This window comes from Lithobates pipiens, unplaced genomic scaffold, assembly GCF_037356315.1.
Source record: "Lithobates pipiens isolate NorthernLeopardFrog02 unplaced genomic scaffold, aLitPip1_a1.2 Scaffold_28, whole genome shotgun sequence".
NCBI lineage: Eukaryota > Metazoa > Chordata > Amphibia > Anura > Ranidae > Lithobates > Lithobates pipiens.
Window position 1 is genome coordinate 33164361 of NW_027507789.1, and position 25922 is coordinate 33190282.

General features: G+C 43.8%; 1 protein-coding gene across 1 annotated transcript in view; it reads right to left on the bottom strand.

Annotated features, from left to right (window-relative positions):
• The window catches only part of TGM2 (transglutaminase 2), a 113831-nt gene that overhangs the window by 43518 nt on the left and 44391 nt on the right, over nt 1-25922 (bottom strand). Inside the window, exons 4-9 of the mRNA XM_077459047.1 lie at nt 25276-25394; nt 13977-14105; nt 12739-12916; nt 9866-10001; nt 9318-9421; nt 7197-7436 (exon numbers count right to left, since the gene is read on the bottom strand). Coding sequence (XP_077315173.1) covers nt 7197-7436; nt 9318-9421; nt 9866-10001; nt 12739-12916; nt 13977-14105; nt 25276-25394 — 906 coding nt within the window. The remainder of the gene's footprint in view (nt 1-7196; nt 7437-9317; nt 9422-9865; nt 10002-12738; nt 12917-13976; nt 14106-25275; nt 25395-25922) is intronic.

Below are 25922 nucleotides of genomic sequence, written 5' to 3' on the forward strand. Positions count from 1 at the left end.
TTGACTATGAATATATGTCTGCATGAGGAGGAGCTCTAATGGTCTAAAGAGGCATTATTGTTACAATGGAAAATCTCACAATGACATTCATATTAGGGACCAGGCTCAGCAAGGCAATAAAACATGCAGGCCAAAGGCTAGGATGAATTGTAAAATATAATAGTGTATGAAGAGAGTGAGAAGAAAGAGAGAGGAAAAAAAAGAGAAAGAGAAAGAAAAAAAGCGAGAGAGAAAGAAAGAAAAAAGCAGAGAGAGAGAGAGAGAGAGAGAGAGAGAGAGAGAGAGAGAGAGAGAGAGAGAGAGAGAAGAGAAGAAAATAGCGAGAGAGAAAAAAGAGAAAGAAAGAAAAAAGCGCGAGAGAGAAAAGAGAAAGAAAGAAAGAAAAAAAGAAAGAAAGAAAGAAAGAAAGAAAGAAAGAAAGAGAGAGAGAGAGAGAGAGAGAGAGAGAGAAAAGTGATAGAGAGAAAGAGAGAAAGAGAAAAGCGAGAGAGAAAAAGAATAAGAGAAAAAGAAGGAGAGAGAGAGAGAGAGAAAGAAACAAAGAACAAAGAGAGAAATAAAGAAAAGAAAGAGAGAGCAAGAGATAGAAGAGAAGAGAAGGAAAAAAGCGTGCGCGCGCGAGAGAGAGAGAGAGAGAGAGAGAGAGAGATAGAAGATAAAGAAAAAAGTGAGAGAGGGAAAGAATAAGAGAAAAATAGTGGAGAGGAGAGGGAGAAAGAAAGAAAAAAGAGAGAAAGAAAAGAGAGAGAGAGCAAAGAGAAGAGAAAGAAAAAAGTGTGAGAGAGTGATAGAGAGAAAAAGAGAGAGAGAAAAGAGAGAAAGAAAGAGAAAAGGAGTAAGAGAAAGAAAGACAGAGAGAGAGAGAGAGAGAGAGGGGAAAGAATGAAATAAAAAGAGAGAGAGAAAAGAGAAAGAAAGAAAAAAAAAAGAGTGAAAGGGAAGAGAAAGAGAGAGAAAGAAAGAAGAGAGAGAGAGAGAGAGAGAGAGAGAGAGAGAAAAGAAAGAAAAAGAAACAGAGAGAAAAAGAAAAGGAGAGTGAGAGAGAAAAGAAATAAAATGAGAAAGAAAAATAGAGAGAAAGAAAGAAAAAGACAGCGAAAGGAAGAGAAAAGAGAGAGAAAGAAGGAAAAGAGAAAGAGAAAGAAAAAGAAAGAGAAAGAAAAAAGCGAGCGAAAGGAAGAGAGAAAGAGAAAAAGAGAAACAGAGAGAGAGAGAGAGAGAGAGAGAAAGGAGAACGAAAGAAAAAAGAGAGAGGGAGAGAAAAAGAGAAAGGGAGAGTGAGAGAAGGAAGGAAGGAAAGAAAATGAGAAAGAGAGAAAGAAAGAAAAAATGAACCAGAGGTTTAAAGTCATGACGTCATCAAGACCAATGCAGGGCTTTGGACACGATTGGATAATCCAATGCCGGAGTGCCATCTGCCGAGGGAGCGGAAGGTCAGGGAACTTAAAGTGCTTCTCTTCTCCCCTAGACTAAACAAGCAGTCAGCCCTGGCAGCATGGCTGCAGCCCCACTGCAAAGGATTATGTTTCCCAGAGCTGGACTTTAAATGTATTTTGGATAGGGAGAAACAGCACAAGGAGCCAATCAGTTGAACTGCAGTGCCTATATGCCAACAAGGGACATGTTGATAGGAGGAGAGCAGAGAGTGGCAGGGAGATGCGCTCATCAGTCTGCTTCTCCTTTCAATGTCCAGTCACAGGCTGGAGGAGGGACAAGTCCAGGTAGTGTAACCTTACAGTAGATGCATACTAGCCCATTATGCTTTTACTTTGTAGGGGAAAAAGAGGAAGTAAAAACCATCAGGGTTTACTTCCTCTTTAAGTAATAAGAGGGGGGGAAATGCACTGGACTGCATCAAAAACACAAAAAAAAATTCAAAACATGCATGCAGAAAATGATCTGGAACACACCTGGACTGCATTTCTATGGTGTGAACTGGCCCTTATGCAGCCAATGTGAGGACCTACATTTGACCTTTTGCAATCCCCTATACAGCAGCTCTCAGACTGGGAGAGGGGGCAGCATTAGAGTTAATCAGAAGTGTTGCATGTTTTTTTGCTGACAAGGAATAGAAAGAAAGAACAGAGGGATGACTCTCTCCATATACTGTCTGCTGCTCCTTTACTGTTCAGTAACAGGCTCAGGGCAGTGAAGTGGCTAGGCCATTTTTCTTAAAAGAACTATAGGCAAAACTTATTTTCATTTTGGATAGATTAAAGGAGGGTTATAACTTCTGCCAGGATGTCATTACGCAGGCTCTGCGCGCTGTACACAGTGTTGCCAACCAGCCTGTACGGCCCCTGGGTGGTCTTGTGCCTGAAGCCTAAATGTAGCACTATTGGCAAATGAAATCGTTATACCCTGTAAGGTTTGACACCTTTGTCCCATTGGGGAGATTTATCTTCACGTCCTGTCCCATAGCCAAAACAGGAAGTGAGAAGAAATCCCTGTAAGGTCATCACATGGCTCTGCTATCTGGCAGCAGGTCTGTGTAAATATTGGGGCTGCCTGGGCAAATCAAAAATCATTTGGTATTAGCATCTCCCTAAGTGAAAATGTCCATATTGGGCCCAATTAGCCATTTTCCCTCCTCGGTGTCATGTGACTAGTTAGTGTTACAAGGTCTCAAGTGTGAATGGGGAGCAGGTGTGTTAAATTTGGTGTTATCGCTCTCACTCTCTCATACTGGTCACTGGAAGTTCAACATGGCACCTCATGGCAAAGAACTCTCTGAGGATCTGAAAAAAAAGAATTGTTGCCCTACATAAAGATGGCCTAGGCTATAAGAAGATTGCCAAGACCCTGAAACTGAGCTACAGCACAGTGGCCAAGACCATACATCGGTTTAACAGGACAGGTTCCATGCAGAACAGGCCTCACCATGGTTGACCAAAGAAGTTGAGTGCACGTGCTCAGCGTCATATCCAGAGGTTGTCTTTGGGAAATAGACGTATGAGTGCTGCCAGCATTGCTTCAGAGGTTGAAGGGGTGGGGGGTCAGCCTGTCAGTGCTCAGATTATACTCTGCACGCTGCATTAAATTGGCCTGCATGGCTGATATCCCAGAAGGAAGAATCTTCAGAAGATGATGCACAAGATAAACTTATTTGGTTCAGATGTATCAAGCATGTGTGGCGGCAACCAGGTGAGGAGTACAAAGACAAGTGTGTCTTGCCTACAGTCAAGCATGGTGGTGGGAGTGTCATGGTCTGGGGCTGCATGAGTGCTGCCGACACTGGGGAGCTACAGTTTATTGAGGGAACCATGAATGCCAACATGTTCTGCAACATACTGAAGCAGAGCATGATCCTTTCCCTTTGGAGACTGGGCCGCGGGGCAGTATTCCAACATGATAACGACCCCAAACACACCTCCAAGATGACCACTGCCTTGCTAAAGAAGCTGAGGGTAAAGGTGAAGGACTGGCCAAGCATGTCTCCAGACCTAAACCCTATTGAGCATCTGTGCGGCATCCTCAAACCGAAGGTGGAGCAGCGCAAAATCTCTAACATCCACCAGCTCCATGATGTCGTCATGGAGGAGGGGAAGAGGACTCCAGTGGCAACCTGTGAAGCTCTGGTGAACTCCATGCCCAAGAGGGTTAAGGCAGTTCTGGAAAATAATGGTGGCCACACAAAATATTGACACTTTGGGCCCAATTTGGACATTTTCATTTAGGGGTGTACTAACTTTTGTTGACAGCGGTTTAGACATTAATGGCTGTGTGTTGAGTTATTTTGAGGGGACAGAAAATGTACACTGTTATACAAGCTGTACACTCACTACTTTACATTGTAGCAAAGTGTCTTTTATGTTGTCACATGAAAAGATAGAATAAAATATTTACAAAAATGTGAGGGGTGTACTCACTTTTGTGAGATACTGTATATATATATATATATATATATATATATATATATATACACATACATACATACATACACACACACACATATAATAATTCAACAATGTATGTAGCGGTTTGCCTAGAATTAAGCTTTGATGTCTCCCCATGGCTCTCTATGTTGGCCTTATAAATGAGAACATTTGCAGCAAGTCAAATGAGTTTAATACGTCTGCTTCTGCTGCTGGTTTATAAATCTGGCAGAAACATGTACAAAAGTCCTATAATTAACCATAGGGATCTGAGAATGCAGGAGGTGTAAAGTCTGAGAGTGAACTTCATTGCCAATCCCAGTACAGCATGTGTTCACATTACGTCAGTCCAATTATATACCTGGAACTGTATTCTAAGTCTGCTTTTTCAATTTATCAATACCCAGACATATTCTCCTAGGTACAATGAAAATTACATTCACATATCAAGTCTTATTTGTGGACGTCTCTTAAAGTAGGTAGAACTAAAAAAAATATTTTTCATTTTGGATAGAGAAAGTGATGGTAGGGTTATAAACTCTGTCAGGTCTTTTTTGCCCTCCTTTGTCCCTTAAATGTAATCACTGCTATTCATACAGAGTATACTCTGAAGTGGATATAACCGTTTACAGAGGAGTTATCGCAGTATTGATGATCGTTGCTGTTTTCTATGGTCGTTGCTTGTTGCTGATTTTGTGGATTACCAGGTTTGCTCTAATCTAGCTGCCTAAAACTCAATTCTATATTGCTATACCCTAGCCACTTAAAGACCAGGTGTCAGGGAACCAACAGCAGAAGAAGGGCTCTAGGACCCAGCATCCCTACCAGCACTTATGGCAGGAGAAGGATTTTAGGATCCAACATCTCTTCCAGCAGGTCACATGGGCCTAAATAAGGAAGTCTGCTAGTAGCTTTAGTTGCTGGTTGATCTTTGGTTTCTCCAGTGCATTCCCTGTGATATTCCTGAGCCTGTGTTCAACCTTAGTTATCCACCTGACCATGTCTACTCTGCTACCCACCCGGCTCATGACCTAGGCTTCCTTCTGACCATGCTCCAGTCTCAGCATTGTCCAAATCCTGCAACACCTCATGGGCACCACCTGTCTGCTGATTTTACGCCAGCTCACCGGCTGCACTCTGGAACCTCCTGTATACAGTCCAGCAGGTGACTGTGGGCCTGACCTCTCCTGTTACCACCCTCAGGGGGGTCTGGAACTTAGCCGCAAGTGAAACCCTCTCTCTCTCCATTGGCCTCTAGCACCCTGTACATGATACCAGGCCTTTTCTGGCACTTTTTGTTTACAAGTTTAAATCTGTATTTTTTGTTAGAAAATTACTTATAACCCCCAAACATTATATATTCTTTTTAGCAGAGACCCTAGGGAATAAAATGGCGATCGTTTCAATTTCCTATGCCACACGGTATTTGTGCAGCCATTATTCCATTGCAATTTATTTTGGAAAAAATACACTTCAATGAATTAAACAAATATATACGACAATTTTTTTGTAAAAATATGAAAGATGATGTTACGCCAAGTAAATAGAAACCCAAGATGTCACGCTTTAAAATTGTGCACACTCATGGAATGGCGACAAACTATGGTACTCCATAGGCGACGCTTTAAACATTTTTACAGGTTACATGTTTAGAGTTACAGAGGAGGTCTAGCACTAGAATTGTTGCTCTTGTTCTAATGTTCACGGTGATACCTCCTATGTGTGGTGTGTACACTGTTTACATATGCGTGCGCAACTTAAATATGCATTTGCACGCAAGCACAGAGGGATGGGGGAGTTTTACAATTATTTTTTATTTTTACACTGTCCCTTTTTAGGTGTGTGGGTTTTTTATATTTTTTTATCCCTTGTAATATAAATAAGAATGACAATTCCTCTTTATGGAGAGACCTGGGGTCAAAAAGAGCTCAAATCTCTCCTTTACCTTTAACCACTTGCTTACTGGGCACCTAAATGTTTATATTTTTTCCCCACAAATAGAGCTTTCTTTTGGTGGTATATAATCACCTCCTGGGTTTTTTATATTTTGTTCAAAAAATGTAAAAAACCGAATTAAAATAAAAATAAAATACAAAACCGTTTTTTATATTTTGTTAATACATTTTGCAAGCAGGTCGTTTTTCTCCTTCACTGATGTACGTTGATGAGGCTACACGGATGGGCACTGAAAAGGTGGCACTGGTGGGCACTAATAGGCGGCATGGGTGGGCACTGGTGGGTGGCACTGATGGGCGGCACTGATTGGTGGGCACTGTGTGCACTGATTGGTGGCACTGGCAGGTGGTACTAGTGGGCACATGAGGCTCTTCCTCTTCGGGACCGATGTCCCTGCAAACAGAAGCCTCTGATTGGCTTTTTTTCTCCTCACACTGTCAGCGTGAGAAGTAAAAAACAAACGATTAGCGATCCTCTGTTTACATCACGTGATCTGCTGTCACCTGATCACGAGACCGGCCCGTTACTCGGATCTGTGATCACCCGAGTCTCAATGACTTCAGGGGGGCGTGGCGAGGCTGCAAAGGAGAGGACGTCAATAGCCGTACTCCCGGCAAAGCATATCCGCGTTGTAGCCGCCATTCAGCTATAGCGCGAATCTGAAGCAGTTAAAAGCAAAAGATGAAAAATAAAAAAAATGTTTTATTCCGTTCTAGACTGGAAATTACATCATGGCATCACTCCAGTGTTCTGCCGAAAACTCCAACTCACCAAAATCTCCAAACCACGCCACTTCCAGTGACACCGCAGTACCAATAATTGGAGAATTGGATGAGTTTTTCAGCATTACAGTCCATGATGAATTTTAGGTTCAGAATGACCCCAACTATCCCTTGCTGGCTGCCCAGGCATACCTCTACAAGGCAGTAGTTCATTGCTAGCGTCCTTCAAGTGTTGGCTGATCTCTGGATTCCCAGTGCCTCCTACAGACTGCAGGGCACAGCTGTCCTACTCCCCAGAAGTCACGGCATTTCCTGTTAGTGCAGCTGGACCAAAAGCCCCCAAACCCAGCTTTCCCCCAGATTTATACCACTGGTGGGTAGGTTAGATTAAAAAAGCCCTTGAACTGCACACATTAACTCTCCCCCCTGGGCCAGCTACTTACTAAAACCAGCATACCTGTAGGCAACCTGCCTACAGATATTTGTGTTCCCAATCACAGTCCAGTATCCATTCATGTAACCTGGTGTGCCAGAGGGGCTGAGGTTGTTCGAGGAGTCAAGGAAAAATAACAGAGAACTCAATCTACCAAGTGGCTTCTGCGGGGGTAGCGCTACACAGACTACAGGATTTTAAGTCACTTACCCTCAGGGTACTTGTAGGTGTGTGTAATGTCCACCCGGGTATCTTTTCCCAACTCCTTTGTGCTGATCTTCTGTCCCACTTGCGTTATGTTCAGTGTTTGTCTGACGGTGCCATCTTTTTGCGTAACGTAATAAATAACGTCTGCGTTTACTTCAGCAAACACAAATGGGACATCAAACTTAAGCCCAAGGTCACCCTCTTTAACAGCGAAGACAGGAGCAGGACCACAGCAATAGATTTCTACAAGAGATCACAATAACACATCTATAAAAACAGTGAACTTACAAAGACACACAATATACTGCTAGTCCTTCTGCTTTCTGTGTGGTATGCCATTTAAAGCGGGAGTCCACCGGGACTCCGCGTTTTTTTTTTTTTTTTTAAAAGCCAGCAGCTACAAATACTGCAGCTGCTGACTTTTAAATAGTGACACTTACCTGTCCAGCGCGCCCGCGATGTCGGCACCCGAAGCCGATCGCTCGCTCGTGCCGCCGCCATCTTGGGTATGGGAATCAGGAAATGGAGCCTTTCGGCTTCATTTCCCGGTTCCCTACTGCGCATGCGCGAGCCGCGCGGCGCAATCCGGACGGTCCCCGCTGCCTCTGGGAGCTGTGTGTTTCCCAGCAGGCAGCGGGGCACTTGCTGAAGGGGGCGGGCGCTTGCGGAAAGGGGCGTAACGTACGCCCCTTTCCGCAGAGAGCTAGCCCGGAAGTGGGTGCAGTTACCTGGATTATCCAGGTAACTGCACCCCCCTCCCCCCTGAAAGGTGCCGATTGTGGCGCCGGAGGGGGGGGGGGGATTCCGATGAGCGGAGGTCCATTTTAGGGTGGACCTCCGCTTTAAAATATAAAAGCGTAAATTGCAGCCCATGTAGGACTTTCGTGGTCAACATTAACCTGACGACATCTGGCCTACAAAATGTTATAAATCTTGGCCATGTATGTTCATTATGTATTTGAAATGGGCCAATGCTCCCACCTGGCAATATGTCTCGGAATACTTCAGGAAGAGTAGGAGTTCTTGGCCAGATCTAGGCTGGACTTATTGGCATACTGCTGCCTTAAAAACAGTAGGACAGGAAGAATAACACTTGTCCAAAGTAAAAATGAAGGTGCTCGATACAGCTTATTAATGGGCCAATCAGGTTATCAATGGGCGCACTAGATCTGATTCAGCAGCACTCAGAACGCAGACTTGAAAATTAGGGGAAAATTCAGAGTTGTGAATCCATATATACAGTCGAATGCCAAACAAATGTCCAAGAGTCCAAAATTGTTAGTAAAAAAAATACTGGTTCATCGTCCATTGATACCAAGAATTTGGCACTATTCTTCCATTGATACCAACAATGGGGCACTATTTCTTCCATTAAAACCCGATGATGGGACACTGATGTTGGGGCATTTTCTACTCCCACTGGCCACAGCCTGGCCTCCCTAAAGCCTGAAGGACAGTAAACTGGCTCTTTTCTTAGAAAGTTGGGAGACCCCTGCTCTATGGTTTCCTAGGTCACTGCAGAAGCTATCTGGTTTGATGCTGCCACTCCATGTGACCCTGTTGGCCATATTGAATCAGGCAGAGCCTATTTAAGACCCTGGCTTGGCACGTATTTTGCCTATGAGTAGTGTAGCGTCAGGTCACCTGTCTGTCAGGGACAGTATTAGTGGAAGGGAGAGGATCCAGACAAGTAGGGAGAGCACAAGGAGAAGCTAACCTCCCTGGAAACCTCGCTGTTTGGGCACAGACTGGCCAGGCCCAGTTCCATACCTTCAGACAGATGCTGTCCGTGCATACGCGACCTACTGCTACACTGCTTGCTGAAACATACTGTAAGTGCACCCGGTCGGGTTGACTTCCCGCTGGGTAGTTGTACTGGTTTGAACTACACGCCCAATACAGTTCTGTTACTGCATCTGGACTCTGGGTGTTTACTGCCGCCGTACCACATTGCACCTCCTCACAAGCATATTTGGGCCCTAAAACACATTAGATTATGAACCAGTCATTAAAACTTTGGACTCATGGGCATTTGTTTGGCACTCTTATTGGACAGATTTAATAGGCTATAACTTGTGACATATAATCACAGGGAAGGAACCAGATGAGAAGACCAAACCTCACCTGCGCTCTTCTCTTGTGGAGTTGGATCTACCACCTGCCATCCATTGTATGCTTCACCAAGATCTGGACGGGTCATCCATGCTTCAACCCAACAGTGGTAGTTCCTGAAACGTGAGGGAGATGAAAGGGAATCAAAGGTGTTTTTTCAATTCTTAAAAAGCACTGACTTTTTTCCAAGAAACTAAACAGCACACAAAGTCAGGAAGTAAGCTACACCACTAGTATACTGTAACATCATGTGGCGATCAATCACATGCGACCGGTGGATTGTGTGGTCATGCGATATTGATCGCTACGACTTGCAGCATTCTATTTGTGTACCTTACTCCACAGGGAGCAATTTGTTCCATCTGATTAGAAGTTCCAGTCTGATTACATGCTACTCCTGGTAAGTGATCATTAGTGACTTTCGTAGCACGTTTGAGCTATTAAAATTTTCTATGCAGCCGCAGCCTAATGAGGTGACTCCCAGCAAGGGGTTATGTCCTTTAGTAGTAACAGATTAAAATTGCCTGTGTAAATTAGCCCTAACACTAAAATGTTCTTACCAGATCATATCTTTTTGGTTCTTCTGTTTATTCCCTTGGTAGTCTAGATACTGTTCAATCACCAAATTGCTGTTTGTATCATGGGCAGAGTAATAGTTGGTGATAACGCGACATGGGATGCCCAGGCACCTAAGGACTGAGAGAAGAAAATGCAACATAAACCATCAAGAAAACTCAAAATGGGATCTCTAAGGCCCCTTGCACACGGGCGTCATAATTTACTGATGTTTACTTAGGAACTTGTGACAGCCGTGTACAAGGGGCCAAGTACTGTGTCTCAAGACCTCAGTAATGTTGAGTATAGGCGAGTAAAAGAATGTAAGCTTATAGAGTAAAATATTCTTCTTCATTGCCATTATTGTAATATACTCACTTTTACGCATAAATACACGCATAAGCATTAAACAAGTGGATAAATTGCTGCACTCAAGGGTAAAATTTTCTATTTTTTGTTTTACTGCTCTGTACTGAACGCTGTATTACTGAACTTTACTCAGCTGTGCGCAATGTCCCATAAACAACAATCTTGTTTCAGATCAGTAAAAAAAATAACCTTTTTTTACTCCCATGTGCAACAGGCCTTAAGCTCCACAACAGATGTAATTTTTTTAATTTTATTTTTAGTTTCAATATATAGAGGGGTGAGTTTTTTTTATAGTGTTACCCCCAACATTTCATAATCCTGATATGTGCCTACTGTACCATGTACTTGTATAAGAAAGTATCCTGTTCTCTATGTATTGCTTCCTTTGTGTGAAATCCTTGGTGTTCCTGCCAGTCCCTCTGCTTTCCTATTAAAAACTGACCACACTAAGCAGGAAAGCACACTGTGGTCAACTCTCTAGCTATGTTGGGAACTCAGGCTGCTCCCCTCCAATAATCAAACTTGTCATGATGCACCCGGAGGGGCGCAGACTTTCAATGGGAAGATCAGTTTACTGCTGTTTCTCCTCCCCCAGCTCTTATGCAGCTGAGAACAGAGGGAACAGCCGGGATGTGATCACTTCTAAAAAAAAAAATGGTACCTATGTTTTTTTTTTTTATCTATACCAAAATGTTTGGATTTTCAATTCTATTTTAAACAGAATGAGTTGTTTGTTTTACAAGGTGATCATTTTACAATCATATATTAAGTATAGTAGGGAACATTTCAAATCTTTAATAGAGTGTTTATGTCCTTTTTGTGGAGGTTTTCGCTCACATCTTGTCCCAGTGAAACCATTTGTATCAGAAAACAGGATGAATCTCCCCAACAGGGACACAGATGGTAATACAAAGAAGGTGCAAACCCTTTAGCAACTCATAAAAGAAAAAAAAATATGGTCAGAGTTGGAGTTTCAGTCTTGAGTAAATGCCACTGAGGCCGCGTACACACGCGGGGACTGTTCGCCCAACTTTGTCCGCTGAACAGTGTTTCGGCAAACAGTCCGCTCGTGTGTGGGCTTTCAGCGGACAGTTTCAGCGAACAGTCCGCTGAACAAGGTTTTTCGGAAATTCCGAAAAACTGTCCGCTGAAACCTTGTTTCAGCGAACAGTCCCCTCGTGTGTAGGCTTGTTCGACAAACTAAGTTCCGCGCATGCTCAGAAAGGCTTTACACGCCAAAAGTTATAATGCAGTGTATAGGACGTCGTATTTTTCGTCCCGTCGTACGTGCCGTTCACGTCATCGCGCACGGTTTCAGCAAACTGTTCGTCCGTCGTGTGTGGCCATGTCCGTCCATGCTAATTTTGAGCGGACTGTTTGCCGAAACTGTTTGACGGACAAAGTTGGGCGAACAGTCCCTGCGTGTGTACGCGGCCTTAGTGGGATCACAAGCCAGATTTTTAAATATCATGGGGACTTCAGCTATGAGACCTCTGAACTTGGGTTGCCATGTCTATCTTCTGCAGCCATGATCAGAGTCTCTGTCTTGCTGCTGGAGTTTTTATTAATTTTCCATTTTGAGCATGGGTGTGCGCAGCCTATTGCATTAGGGTTTGCACCCCAAAGCTCAAACACGAGCAACAGAGGCAGTGGCTAGGGGTGTACACATGTCAGGGTTGTACCGATATGCTCTGCATATACTGTGCAGGCCAGTCAAGTTCCTGCACCTTAAAATCGCTCATCCATGTCTTTATAGACCTTGCTTTGTGCACTGGTCCAGATCATTTTGTGGAGGGGGGAATATGGTGCGGGGTTGTTTTTCAGGGGTCGGGCTTAGCCCTTTAGTTCCAGTGAAGGGAGCTCTTAAGGCATCAGCATACCAAGACATTTTGGACAATTTCATGCTCCCAACTTTGTGGGAACAGTTTGGGGATCGCCTTTTCCTGTTCCAACATGACTGCACACCAGTGCGCAAAGCAAAGTCCATAAAGACATGGATGAATGAGTTTGGGGTAGAGGAACTTGACTAGCCTGCACAGAGATCTGACCTCAACCTGAACACCTTTGGATGAATTACAGCGGAGACTGTAAACCAGGCCTTCTCCTCCAACATCAGTGTCTGACCTCACAAATGCGCTTCTGGAAGAATGGTCAAACATTCCGAGACACACTCCTAAACCTTGTGGACAGCCTTCCTAGAAGAGTTGAAGCTGTTATAGCTGCAAAGGGTGGGCCAACTCAATATTGAACCCTACGGACTAAGACTGGGATGCGTGTAAAGGCAGGCGCCCCAATACTTTTGACAATATAGTGTCAATAAATACAGAACACATTTTAATAAAGTGTGAAAGGGTAAGAACACCTAACAATGTTTTTATTAGACGTGTACACTTCACTATTCCATCTAACAGAAAAAAAAAAATGTCTGGAGCTGGGCTTTAACCTATATGGGGCAGTCCACTTGTATCTGAAATATCAATGCACCAAGTTTTATTGACTCTCAACATACCTGAACAGGCCACTGCAGCAAAAACCCAGCACTGCCCGTATCGGACTGGCTGGCATCCGTACTTCTTCCAGCGCCGCATGACATCCACACTGCCAATCCAGGTGTTGGGATTGATACCATCATCGTAACGGTTGTCCCAGCGGCCATACAGGACTCCACCGTCATCATTACAATTCACCTGTAGGATCATGAGAAAATCTTAGAAGGTGTCAACATGCTAGGTGTTTGTCCTACAAGAGCTACAACCTAATGAGATCCTATTGTGAGAGCCAGTGGATCATATTTTGAAGAGGTTCTCCAAGAATTTTATGTTGACTATAACAGCTAAAAATTGAAGCTCAACCTACAGTATACTGTCCTGGAGAAAATTCTGCATTTCAGCCCTTCTATTACTCATTTATCATTCCAAGCAGTGGCGGCCGGTGGTCACCCTCACCTGAGCGCAACACTTACCCCGGGCTTCCCTCCGGGTGTCCAGCTTCCCCTGCATCTCCTCTCCTCACCTCTCCTCCCGGTGGCCAGTGTAGCTTCCCCTTTTGGCCAATCGGGAAATGGGTCTCAGACCTGCTTCCTGATTGGCTGGGAGGAGAATTAGTGTGACAATAGCGAATAATAATTTGCTTGTGTCACACTGGATTTTGTGCCTCGACTTGGACTCTGTGCCTCGACTTGGACTCTGTGCCTCGACTTGGACTCTGTGCCTCGACTTGGACTCTGTGCCTCGACTTGGACTCTGTGCCTCGACTTGGACACTGGACCTTTGACCACTGGACTCTGTGCCTCTCCATTCTTCCTCATACTCTGGGATTTTGATTTCCAAATAAAATGCAACATTTTCCCCAGTCCTTGATGATTTTAATATATCTATCTATCTCTATCATCCCTATCACTATCATCTCTATCTCTATCATCTCTATCTCTATCATCTCCATCTCTATCATCTCCATCTCTATCATCTCCATCTCTATCATCTCCATCTCTATCATCTCTATCTCTATCATCTCTATCTCTATCATCTCTATCTCTATCTCTAATTTATTTTTATTTAAATGGTCTATAATAAATTATATATATATATATATATATATATATATATATATATATATATTTTTTTTTTTTTTTAATGGTCTATATGCGTTGATATGTATGAAATGTGTGTAAAATGTCAGTTATAGCATGTAAAAGTAACAAACTTAAAATATACCACATCTTCTCTTTACAAAATATCTGATACTCACCATTGCACTGACGACACGACTAATGTACACTGGATTATTCCTCCGCGAACAGTCCTTGATGGGGTCTTTCTGGTACCTGGGGTTGGAGTCTAACAACATGAAACAGATTTCCAGGATTCCATCTTCAAACTGGACAAAAGAAAAGAAAATACATTCCTACCATTAACAATAAAAGTTTATAGTACTCTGAAAGCATTGTGTGTCTAAGGATATCACTATTATTATCTATGGCAAGATCAGCGCAGACACAGCAGAACCTATAGAAGTTTGTCTTTATTCTGAAACTGCAGTTACCATTTAAAGAGAACCAGTCACAATTGGGTTTATACCATTATTTGTTCTCATAGCTGTACAAGCTTACATGAGGCCCTCCTTCACCCACCCCCCCCCCCACTCTCAGAAGACGGGAGACAGTGTGCGAGGTTCAGAATCTTTAGGTGACCTCTGACCCCCTGATCATCTCACCAATGGCGGCTTCCATTTCAGTCTGGACAGATTCCTTTTAAACTGCACTTTGTAGCCATTATCTTAAAGGGACAGTAAACTTTCTGCAGTAGCCCACTGTAGCAAAATAAAATTTTGCTTAATTGAATGCATAACCATATTTTATAACATTTCGCCAGTCCTTTCTATACTACATCCTCCTCTATTACAGCCTTCAGATTAGCCAGCGACCTTCTACTTTGTTTGCCATTATGATGACTCTGGCTGTTTTGCAGTGACCTTCTCAAGCCAATGGATCCCATCACATAGAACCCTTGACTTTTCTCATAAGCCCCAATGGAGAAGCCGTCTCCCTTCAGCCTAATCCAAAGTCTGTAGAAAAGGATATAGAAGGGTTCAAATAAACTATTCTTTATTTACAAGATAAAGTTCTGTGTACTATTAAATAAATGCTAAATTTTCCTTTTTTATTTCATAGCATACATAAGGGTAGGAAACTCTGTCAGGTTTTTTATTACAGTGGGTGGCCCTGTTGGAAGATTTCCTTTGACTTCCTGTCCCAAGACACCCAGTGCATTACCGAGAGCCGAACTTCCTGTTTTCTTTCTCTGAAATACTTTCATGTATTGTTCTGGGGAATCCACTAGGGGCTAGTTACTGTGACAGTATAATTTGCCCCCTAGTAGTTTAACATCAGGAGTTCCTTGTTCTAAAGCAATATCTTGCTTTTTAATTAGACTGAAACTCTACCCTGCATGACTTTATGGATGAGATTATAATGTTTAAAGTGAATCTGTGCGAACCTATATTGGAACCGCCGCTGCTGACTTGCTATTAAAAGATATATGTTTGCAGGCCTCAGTAACTACTGGATTCCTGACCTGAACAAGTATGCAGGATGGAAGTTCAAACTTTTTGGATCAGTCCCCAAACTGCGGCCCTTGGCATGCCTTTTAACTGGCCCATGGGGAACTATTCCTCCCACTAACACCAACAATGAGGCATTATCCCTCCCCACTGGCACTAATGATAGAGCACTATTCCTCCCACTGACACCAACAATGAGGCATTATCCCCCCACTGGTACTAATGATAGAGCACTATTCCTTCCACTGACACCAACAATGAGGCATTATTCCCCCCCACTGGCACTAATGATAGAGCACTATTCCTCCCACTGACTCCAACAATGGGGCATTATTTCCCCTACTGGCACTAATGATAGAGCACAATTCCTCCCACTGACACCAACCATAAGGCATTATTCCCCCCACTGGCACTAATGATAGAGCACTATTCCTCCCACTGACACCAACAATGAGGCATTATTCCTCCCCCCCACTGGCCCTAACGATAGAGCACTATTCCTCCCACTGACTCCAACAATGGGGCACTATTTCATCCAGTGAAAACTATGGGGCACTATTCCTCCCATTTATTCAAATTATGGCGCACTGTTCCTCCCTGGTACCAACAAGTGATGGGGTACAATGCCTCCCATTGATACCAATGATGGGGTGCTATTCCCTCTACTGATACTAACCATGGGGCACTATTCTTTCTACCGACATCAATAGTGGGGCATCGTGCTGACATCAATGATGTGCACTATTCCTTCTACTGACACCAAGGCTGGAGCATTTTTCTTTCTTCCGCCACCAGCGATGGGAATTATTCCTCCTGCTGACACCAACGATGGGCACTATGCCTTCTACTGACACCAGTGGTGGCACTATTCCTTCTACTGACACCAAGGATGGGGCAACATTTCTCCTACAAACACCAATGGTGGCGCTATTCCTTCTACTGACACCAACGATGGGCACTATGCCTTCTACTGACACCAACGATGGGCACCATGCCTTCTACTGACACCAACGATGGGCACCATGCCTTCTACTGACACCAATGGTGGCGCTATTCCTTATACTGACACCAAGGATGGGGCACCATTTCTCCTACTGACACCTATGATGTGGCATTATTATTCATTAAGCTCACTGCTAACTAACCCTGGGACTGAGCACTGAGCATTTTCTACCAACACTGGCCACAGTCCAGCGCTCTGAGGGCTAAAGGAGAGTGAAATTGCCCTTTGTAGCTGCCAGAGGAGGAATAAAGGGGATCACTATATGGTCTCACTATACTTTATACCGGCACCAATGGTGGGGCATTATTCCTCCTGCTGACACCAACAATGGGGCTCTATTCCCCCCACTGGCACCAACAATTATGCATTATTCATTAACCTCATTGCTTACTAACTATGGGGCTGAGCACTGTCAGGGCATTTTCTACTAACACTGGCCACAGTCCAGCACCCTGAGGGCTAAAGGAGAGTGAAATGGCCCTTTGTAGCTGCCAGAGGAGGAACAAAGGGGAACACTATAGGAGTCTCACTAGAGCGATAGATCTGAGGCTGCTGACATCGCATCAAACAACGCCCAGCAGCAAACTTAGGTCTTTTGGCGGTATAAACCGAGGAGGATTTAAAAAAAAAAAATATGCCTAAAACAAGGAAATTTGATATTAAATCCTCAACTTTCACCAGCTGATTTAAACCTTTCTGAGAATGCAGCTTCTTTATCTTTTAATCCTTGCCTATGTTCCTGTTTGAGCTGATGCCATGACCATTGTCCCTGGTTTCCTTTTTAAGGGTTCCTCCTCTTTCTTGCAGCATCCTATGGAGCCACCCTTGTGTCTCCATACACTGCGTACAACAAGAGAAACACACAGCCCCTTAAGCAGTGTATATATGGACAGTTTTTTGTCACTCAACAAGCAGGTTAAAAGAACAAACCTGACATATCCCCACATTCACATAAGCAATGTGAATGAAATGATCTCCCCTGCTGCATTATTGTATTCTGAGAGTGGGGACTCTACCCCCCTTCCATCCCACCAGAATACACAGATCAGCGCTGCAGCCATTGTGAGAATGCTGATTTCCCAGCAAGACTGTTTGACTAGAGCTGGCTTCTGTTGAACAAACATGGGTACACATGTACTGAAATTTGGTTGGTTCCTGCTGAACCAGCCACATTTTGATATGTGTGTACCCGGCTTTAGGCTAGGGTGGCAATCTGCTGCTCCCTCCTTAACCTCTTCCCGTCCATGCTATAGCCGAAAGATTGCTACAGTGTGTGCTCCCATTGCTTGAGGGCATCTAAGGTTGTCCTCCCACAATCGTGCTGCATGCGCACCCCCTGCAGTGCACATCGGCAGGGGTAAATAGCCAATCACAGTGGCTCTTTACCATGTGACCAGCTGTGTTCAATCACAGCTGATCACAGTGTAAACAGTATTTGCCGGTTATCGACATTCCTGTCCTCACGTGCTGTCAGTGTGAGGAGAGGAGAGAAAACAGCTGGAAAATCCACATAGGGGACATCGACACTGATAATCATTGTCTTGATGATCAGTGCAGCCCCAACAGTGCTCACAAGTCCAGTCAATCTGTACCCATGAGTGCTGCGTGTCAGTGCCCATGAGTGCTGCATGTCAGCGGCCATCAGTGATGCCTGTCAGTGCAGCCTCATCAGTGCCGCGTCCTTAGTGCCCACCGGTGCTGCCTGATTAATACCCATCAGTGCACATCAGTAAAGGAGAAAAATTACTTATTTAGAACATTTTATAACAGAAAGTAAGAAAACATTTTTTTTTCAAAATTTTGGACTTTAATTGTGTGTTTACCAAAAAATAAAAAACAGTGGTGAATAAATACCACCAAAAGAAAGCTCTATCTGTCCTCAAAAAAAGATAAAAATGTTGTTTGGGTATAGGGTTGCATGACTGCGCAATTGTCATTCACAGCGCAACAGTGCTGAAATCTGAAAATTGGCTTGGGCGGGAAGGGGGTGAAAGTGCCCGGTAAGCAAAAAACAAGTCTGCTATGGCTGCTCCCCTTTGTGTGTACTCACAGGTTCTCTTTAAATCAACTTACTGAGCTGCCTGTATCTCTAATGCCGCGTAGACACGGCCAGAATTTCCGATGGAAACAGTCCGATGGGAGCTTTTCATCGGATTTTCTGACCGTCTGTATGCCCATCGTCTTTTTCTGTCGGCATTTCCGACGGTCTTTAGATTGAGAGCCTGTTCTTAATTTTTCAGACGAAAAACCTTTCTATCGGATTTTCCGATCGTGTGTATGCAATTCCGACGCTCAAAATTCCGACGCATGCTCGGAAACAATTCGACGCATGCTCGGAAACATTAAACTTCCCTTTTTATAGTGCCGTCGAACGTGTTGTATTTCGCGGTGCTATTGACCGTCGGAATTTGGTGTGACCGTGTGTAGGCAAGACAGTTTGAGCGAAATTCTGTCGGAATTCCGACTGGGAAACCATCAGAGCTTTTTCCAGTTGATGAGAATTCCGATCGCGTGTACGCAGCATAACGGGTTGTCAAACTTTTGCAATATTCTCACACTTCATAAAGTAGCGAGATGCTGTGCATTGTAACCGACAATCACTACATAAAGTAGCTGTAAGTTTTCACTAATTAACAGTAAAGCAAACATTCTGGAATTCTGTACACAAGTTAGTACATGTGCTTTTTCTTCATTGAGATGTGAACCATGTCCTTGTTTACACAGCTTGAACACTCAGCAGCTTAAGAGGTCCAAGTCTGACAGCTTCTCTTATGCAATCCCATAATGTAGAAAAAATGTGTACAGTTAAAAGACAGTTTAAAGGTGTAAAGGAGGTGTTGGAAAATGATTGTAGACACCTGGTGACCTGTGCGGACTTCTTGTCACTTTAGAAGGATTTCCTCTTACTTCCTACTCTGTCTCTGGGACAGGAAATTAAAAGAAATCTCTCCAATGGGATACAAGCACACAAAAAAAAAAAAAAAAAAAAAAAAAAAAAATGACTGGACTTTAATCATTCTCTATCCAAAACAAAAAAAAAGGCTTTAGATACTTTAAAAAAGACTGCCATTGTTGACTTTTAAAAATGCTGACCCTTGTGTTCTGTTCTTGTACTTTATGGGTGACAGACCCAGAACAAGTGCAGAGATGATGAATTCTGACTTCTCTATTCATTGGCTGCATGCCTGCTCTGGGTCTGATGCCGCGCACACACGGCCGGAATTTCCAATGGAAACAGTCCAATGGGAGCTTTTCATTGGATTCTCCGTCCGTGTGTATGCCCAGCGGTCTTTTTTTGTCGGCATTTCCGACGGTCTTCAGATTGCGAGTCTGTTCTTAATTTTTTCAGACGGAAAACCTTTCTATTGGATTTTCCGATCGTGTGTATGCAATTCCGACACGCAAAACTCTGACGCATGCTCGGAAGCATTAAACTTCCCTTTTTATAGTGCCATCGAACGTGTTGTATGTCGCGGTGTTATTGACCGTTGGAATTTGGTGTGACCGTGTTTAAGCGAAATTCCGTTGGAATTCTGACGGGAAAACCATCAGAGCTTTTTCCGACGAGAATTCCAATTGTGTGTACGCGGCATGAGACTCAAAACTAAAAAAAAAAAAAAAAAGAAACATTAACAGCCAGGAAGATAGCATTTTCAGAAAGTGGCAAGAGATGGTCTTTCCCAACAGGAATACATTAAAGTGGTTGTATAGTCATTTTTTTTACTTTTACCTACAGGTAAACCTATAATAAGGCTTACAGGTAGTTAAAAAATATATCTCCTAAACCTGTACGGTTTAGGAGATATTCCCCTCGCAACGCGCCGCTGACTGCAGCGGCGCACGCGCACAGTGGATTCTCGGCTGAAAGTCCGGCAGACGCCAGACCCTGCCGGAGAGAAATCTCCCGCGCACATGCACAGGAGTGACGATAACGCGGCTCTGGCTACTCACAGCGCCAGAGCTGCGATACACGGAAGACACGCCAAGGGAACATGTCAGCTCCCTCGGCGTGTATCGGGCGAGATGTCGGGGCCTCGTTCTAAGGTAAGTATTTCAAAATGAGCTAGTATGCGGTGCATACTAGCTCATTATGCCTTTTCCTTTTGCAGGTCAAAAAAAAAACTTCAGCGAGTTTACTCCCGCTTTAACATCTCACACTTAATGTATTGTTAATGTAATAATAAAAAAAAATTGCAAGACAGTAGCAGACCATCATCAATATAAAGTACATGTAAAGACATTAATTTTTATTTTTTAGAGTAGGGAAGAGTTAAAAGTCTTAGAAGGTTTTCTTTTGCGTTTGGAGATGTAAAAGGAAGTAAAAGAACATACTTTGACCACAAAGTCATGTTGGAACAGGAAGGGGCCATCCCCAAACTGTTCCTACAAAGTTGGGAGCATGAAATTGTCCAAAATGTCTTAGTATGCTGACGCCTTAAGAGTTCCCTTCGCTGGAACTAAGAGGCCAAACCCAACCCCTGAAAAACAACCCCCCCACCATAATCCCCCCTCCACCAAATGATTTGGACTAGTGCACAAAGCAAAGTCCATAAAGACCTGGGTGAGCGAGTTTGGGATGGAGGAACTTGACTGGCGTGCACAAAGTCCTGACCTCAACCCCCATAGAACACCTTTGGGATGAAAGTGGAGACTGTGAGCCAGGCCTTCTCGTCCACATCAGTGCCTGACCTCACAAATGTGCTTCTGGAAGACTGGTCAAACATTCCCACTAGGGATGAGCTCTGGCGCGTTCGCACACTCCACGTGCAGAGCCCACCAGGAAGTCGGCGCAGCACTGCGCTAATCACAGGCAGTTAGACATTTCCCGATCTCTGCAGCCGCACATTGGGGCAATGTCTCACTGCCTGTGATTAGCGCAGCGCTGCGCCGACTTCCTGGTGGGCTCTGCACGTGGAGTGTGCGAACGCGCCAGAGCTCATCCTTAATTCCTATAGACACACTCCTAAACCTTGTGGACGGCCTTCCCAGAAGAGTTGAAGCTGTTATAGCTGCAAAGGGTGGGCCAACTCAATATGAACCCTACGGACTAATACTGGGATGCCATTAAAGTTTATGTACGTATAAAGGCAGGTGTCCCAATACTTTTGGTAATATAGTGTAACTCCAAAGGGCACATATTCCCGGAGAGTTGTCACAGGAACAGCTGTCCCCATCGGAAGATATTCCCACACTTCTTGCTCTGCTGGCAACTCAAATTGGTATTTTCCCCACTTTCTGTCTCAGTGAATATAATCACCATGACAAATGGAAAGGTAATTCTCTGAAGCAGGGGGGGACACAGATAGCAATAAAAACTAGGCAGAGGGTCTGTAACCCTTGCACAGCCTATTCAATAATGCTAGCCATACTTGAATTTCGTCAACCAGAATTTTGGCCCTGACAGCACTGCCCAGCTTGATAAAGGTCAATCTGAAAACTGAAAGAGTCAGGCAATTAACAGCTGAGCAGTGACTACTGGTAATCGGATGCAGCCACTGTCCGGGTATCCCGACAGCAGTAGGTGTTGTGGCTGCCCGAATACAATAGCCAGCAGCGGAGATTCCTCCACCAACACTACTTGGCATAGATGGGGGAATCAACTGACTTTTTCTTGTTGAGCCCCATGTGTATGACTAGCCAGAGGCAGTGCAAGAAGCAGTAATAATATGCTGTATCCCTAAACAAATTTCTTTTGAAGTATAACTAATAACAAATCTTTTTTTTTTTTCAGTTTTGGATAGAGGAGGAGAGAGATTAGAACCCCTGTCAGTTTATTGCTGTTTATCTCCTCGTTAATCATAGCTTCCAACTGTCTCTGATCTCGAGGGACTGTCCCTAATTTAGAACAAAGTCCCTCTGTCCCTCCTCATTTGTCCCTCATTTTGGTCTGATTTATCTAGTTTTTTTTATAAAATGCACTTTTTATCTTTCAAAAAGTGTTTCCCAGCGCTAAACCTTTCATCCAATTCTTAAGTTACTGCATTTGTAAATTTCAGAACCTAGTATAAAGGAATAGTAGTGGTAAAAAAAAAAAAAAAAAAAAAAACACTTGTGAGTTTAACAAATAATTTTTTTGTATAATTCTAAGTGAGGTGGCTGTATGCAGTTGTGCGCTGGGGTTGCAAAAAGCATTAGCACTGACGCACATTCCGAACACACACTATCTTTTTTGCAGTACCGGGGGAACCTGGGGATGTCATTACACAGGATCTGTAAGTTGTAAAGCCCCTGTACCGCCATGTACATGAAGCCTTAGGGCAGGGTTGGCGAACCTTGGCACCCCAGATGTTTTTCCCATGATGCTCATGCACTCTGCAATGTAGTTGAGCATCATGGGAAATGCAGTTCCAAAACATCTGGGGTGCCAAGGTTCGCCATCACTGCCTTAGGGCCAGTTCATACCTGAATCGCACATGAATGCGGTCCGTGTTCCTGCGAAAATGGCACAAAAAGTAGTGCATGCAGTACTTTTTAAAAAACGCACTGCAGTACCATGTGATACGGTGCAGGTAAACGCACTGCATTGGGGGCTTTGTTAGGAATATGCTGACACCGTAGCAGATGGCACACCAAGTGCTTTTTGAATACGGTGCGGGGGAAACGCGCTTGAAGCGTGGGTTTCCCGCACCGGTGTGAACGATCCCATACAGTAGTCATGTTAGCGGAATAATTATTCTTATGGGTTAATAAGTTACTAAACTCTGAATATAGGAGTTTGCGCTCTGTAAAAAGTCAGCAATCCCTCGCTGAGACGATTAGGCTTTATTTCATTGTTATTTTTCTGGAGTAAGCCCAATGTGATGACTCCTTTTACCCAAAACCTTTTATGGCATTAAGCATAGTTGTCTGTACATGGCATGACACCAATGTCTGAGTATTCCTGTTGAGCCTCGGCACTGCGAGGTGTCCTGAGAGATCTGAACACAGGAGGATAGGCAGAGGAGAGATTGGGCAGTCTGCGCTGGGGAGATAAGGAACCTCGGAAAGGGTACAACTATCACTAGGAGGGCACGAGTCCTACAGACTCCTACTACAGCTAAGAATAGGGAGTTTGAAAGAAAACGTACTGACATTTATACACTTTAGGGTGCGGAAATACCATACCTCCCAACATTTTGAGATGGGAATGAGGGACACCTACTAGCAAATGTATGTAGGCATAGGACATGCCCCCTGCCACACCCCCCTTTAAAGGAGAATTAACCAAAAGAAAAATGTTTTAATCAAATCCATATGGGCTTTTTTTATTACTACTATTCCTTTAAATTGGCTTTTACAATTTACAAATGCAGCAATTTAGAAATTGGATGAAAGGTTTAGCACTGGGAAACGCTTTTTGAAAGATAAAAAGTGCATTTTATATACAACTATAGAGATCAGACCAAAATGAGGGACAAATGAAGGGTAAAGAGGGACGTTGCTTCAAATCAGGGACAGCTGGGAGCTATGGAAATACTAGTACAACTTTACATTTATTTTTATTTTTTTTTGCCATCTCTGCTAGTCACAGCAGAGTGTGTTATAGTCACAGGTTGGGCTAATTTGTTAAAGGATCCATTTGTTTCTTTCCATTGCTGTTCGTGGGTATTGGCAGATTTCTGCGGGACTCCGCATTTTTTTTTTTTTTTTAAAGTCAGCAGCTACAAATACTGCAGCTGCTGACTTTTAAAATAGTGACACTTACCTGTCCAGCGCGCCCGCGATGTCGGCACCCGAAGCCGATCTCTAGATCGACACTCGGGTGCTGCCGCCGCCATCTTGGGTATGGGAATCAGGAAATGGAGCCTTTCGGCTTCATTTCCCGGTTCCCTACTGCGCATGCGCGAGGCGCGTGGCGCAATCAGGACGGTCCCCGCTGTCTCTGGGATCTGTGTTCTGGGATGGGATCTGATCTGGGATCAGGCAGCGGGGCACTTGCGCAAAGGGGCGGGCACTTGCGCAAAGGGGCGTAGATTCCGCAGACAGCTATCCCGGAAGTGGGTGCAGTTACCTGGATTATCCAGGTAACTGCACCCCCCTGAAAGGTGCCAATCGTGGCGCCGGAGGGGGGGGATTCCGATGAGCGGAGGTCCATTTTAGGGTGGACCTCCGCTTTAAAGGCATCAATCATTCTCCTGCTTGCTTCTTAATTGCTCAGCTTTCCCATCTATAAGAATTCTGGACAATTCGGACCTTTATCCTTATAAACACATCAGTAGTTTTACAGATATTTCTTGGCCTTTAAAACAGTAGTCGTGGGGAAATCCACTGAACACGTGGTAGGGATATCTACACAGGGAGGTGTATTCCAGTGACAATTTCCAAACGTTGGCTTTCTCCTGGCTTTGGAATGGTTTTCACTGATTTCCCGTCATATCATCAGAACAGGAAGTGTAATGCCGCGTACACACGACCGGACTTTGAGGGGCTAGGTCCGACGGACTTTCGGCGGAGTTCTGACAGAGTTCTGACGGACTTTCCGAATGAACGGACTTGGCCACACACAATCACACCAAAGTCCGACGGATTCAAACGTGATGACGTACGACCGGACTAGAATAAGGAAGTTCATAGCCAGTAGCCAATAGCTGCCCTAGCCTCGGTTTTTGTCCGTCGGACTAGCATACACCCACGAGTGGATTTCTCGGTAGGAACTGGGTCCGGCGGAGTTCCGGCAGAAAAATTTGAAACATGTTCCATTTATAAAGTCTGTCGGATTTTTGCAAATCAAAAGTCCGCTGCAGCCCACACACGTTTGAATGGTCCTCCGGAACCGTTCCATCGGACCTTTGATGTCGAAAAGTCCAGTCGTGTGAATGCGGCATAAGAAATCTCCCCAAGAGGACAAACAATGCAACTAAGAACTGACAAAGGTTCTAAACCTTTCTCACTCTCACAAAAAAAAAAAGCCCAGAATCCTGCTTTTTAAAAACTTTTCCTGGAAGCCCATTTAAAAAACAAAAAAGAACATAATGCAGCATAAATAAAAGTATCCCAGGAATGTACCTGTCCAAAGTTCCAAGGAACAGGGTCAATTGAGTCTTTGGTTCCTTGAAAGATGATCCCATACTGACATTGAACATATTCCATGCGTTCATCTTCATGCTCTAGATATACGGAGTCCTCTAAGAAATGAAGATAGAGTTACACTGAATGAAGGACCCTGGCACAATTCGTATTACAGTGACCCTAACATAAATGTCAAACAAATCATCATGCTTAAAATAAATTGAATGGGAATTTGTGGGAGCGAAGAACAGCTGGGAGAATAATATCACGTAGAGCATATATAGGTAATACAGATGTTAGCGGCTTGTGAAACACAACATTTTTTTTTCTATGACTTACAAAGCAATAAAAAAATTTCATTAAAAAAAAAATATTGAAAAATAGCACAAAACACACAGTTGGAAATATTACTGTTATTAGTTTCTGAATTTTATAAATTGTAAACAGGAACACAAAACTGATTTCCCACTTAGATGCCAGAGTTTTTTTTTGGTTTCCTGTGTACCTAGTTAGGACCTTCATCTTTCACACCCAATAAAAGGTGCATGGTCAACAGAGATAATGTGTAAATCCATAGACAAAAATGGCCAGCACCCAAGAGGAGTGGAGTAGATCTCACATTTTTACTAAAATCTCAATAGCAA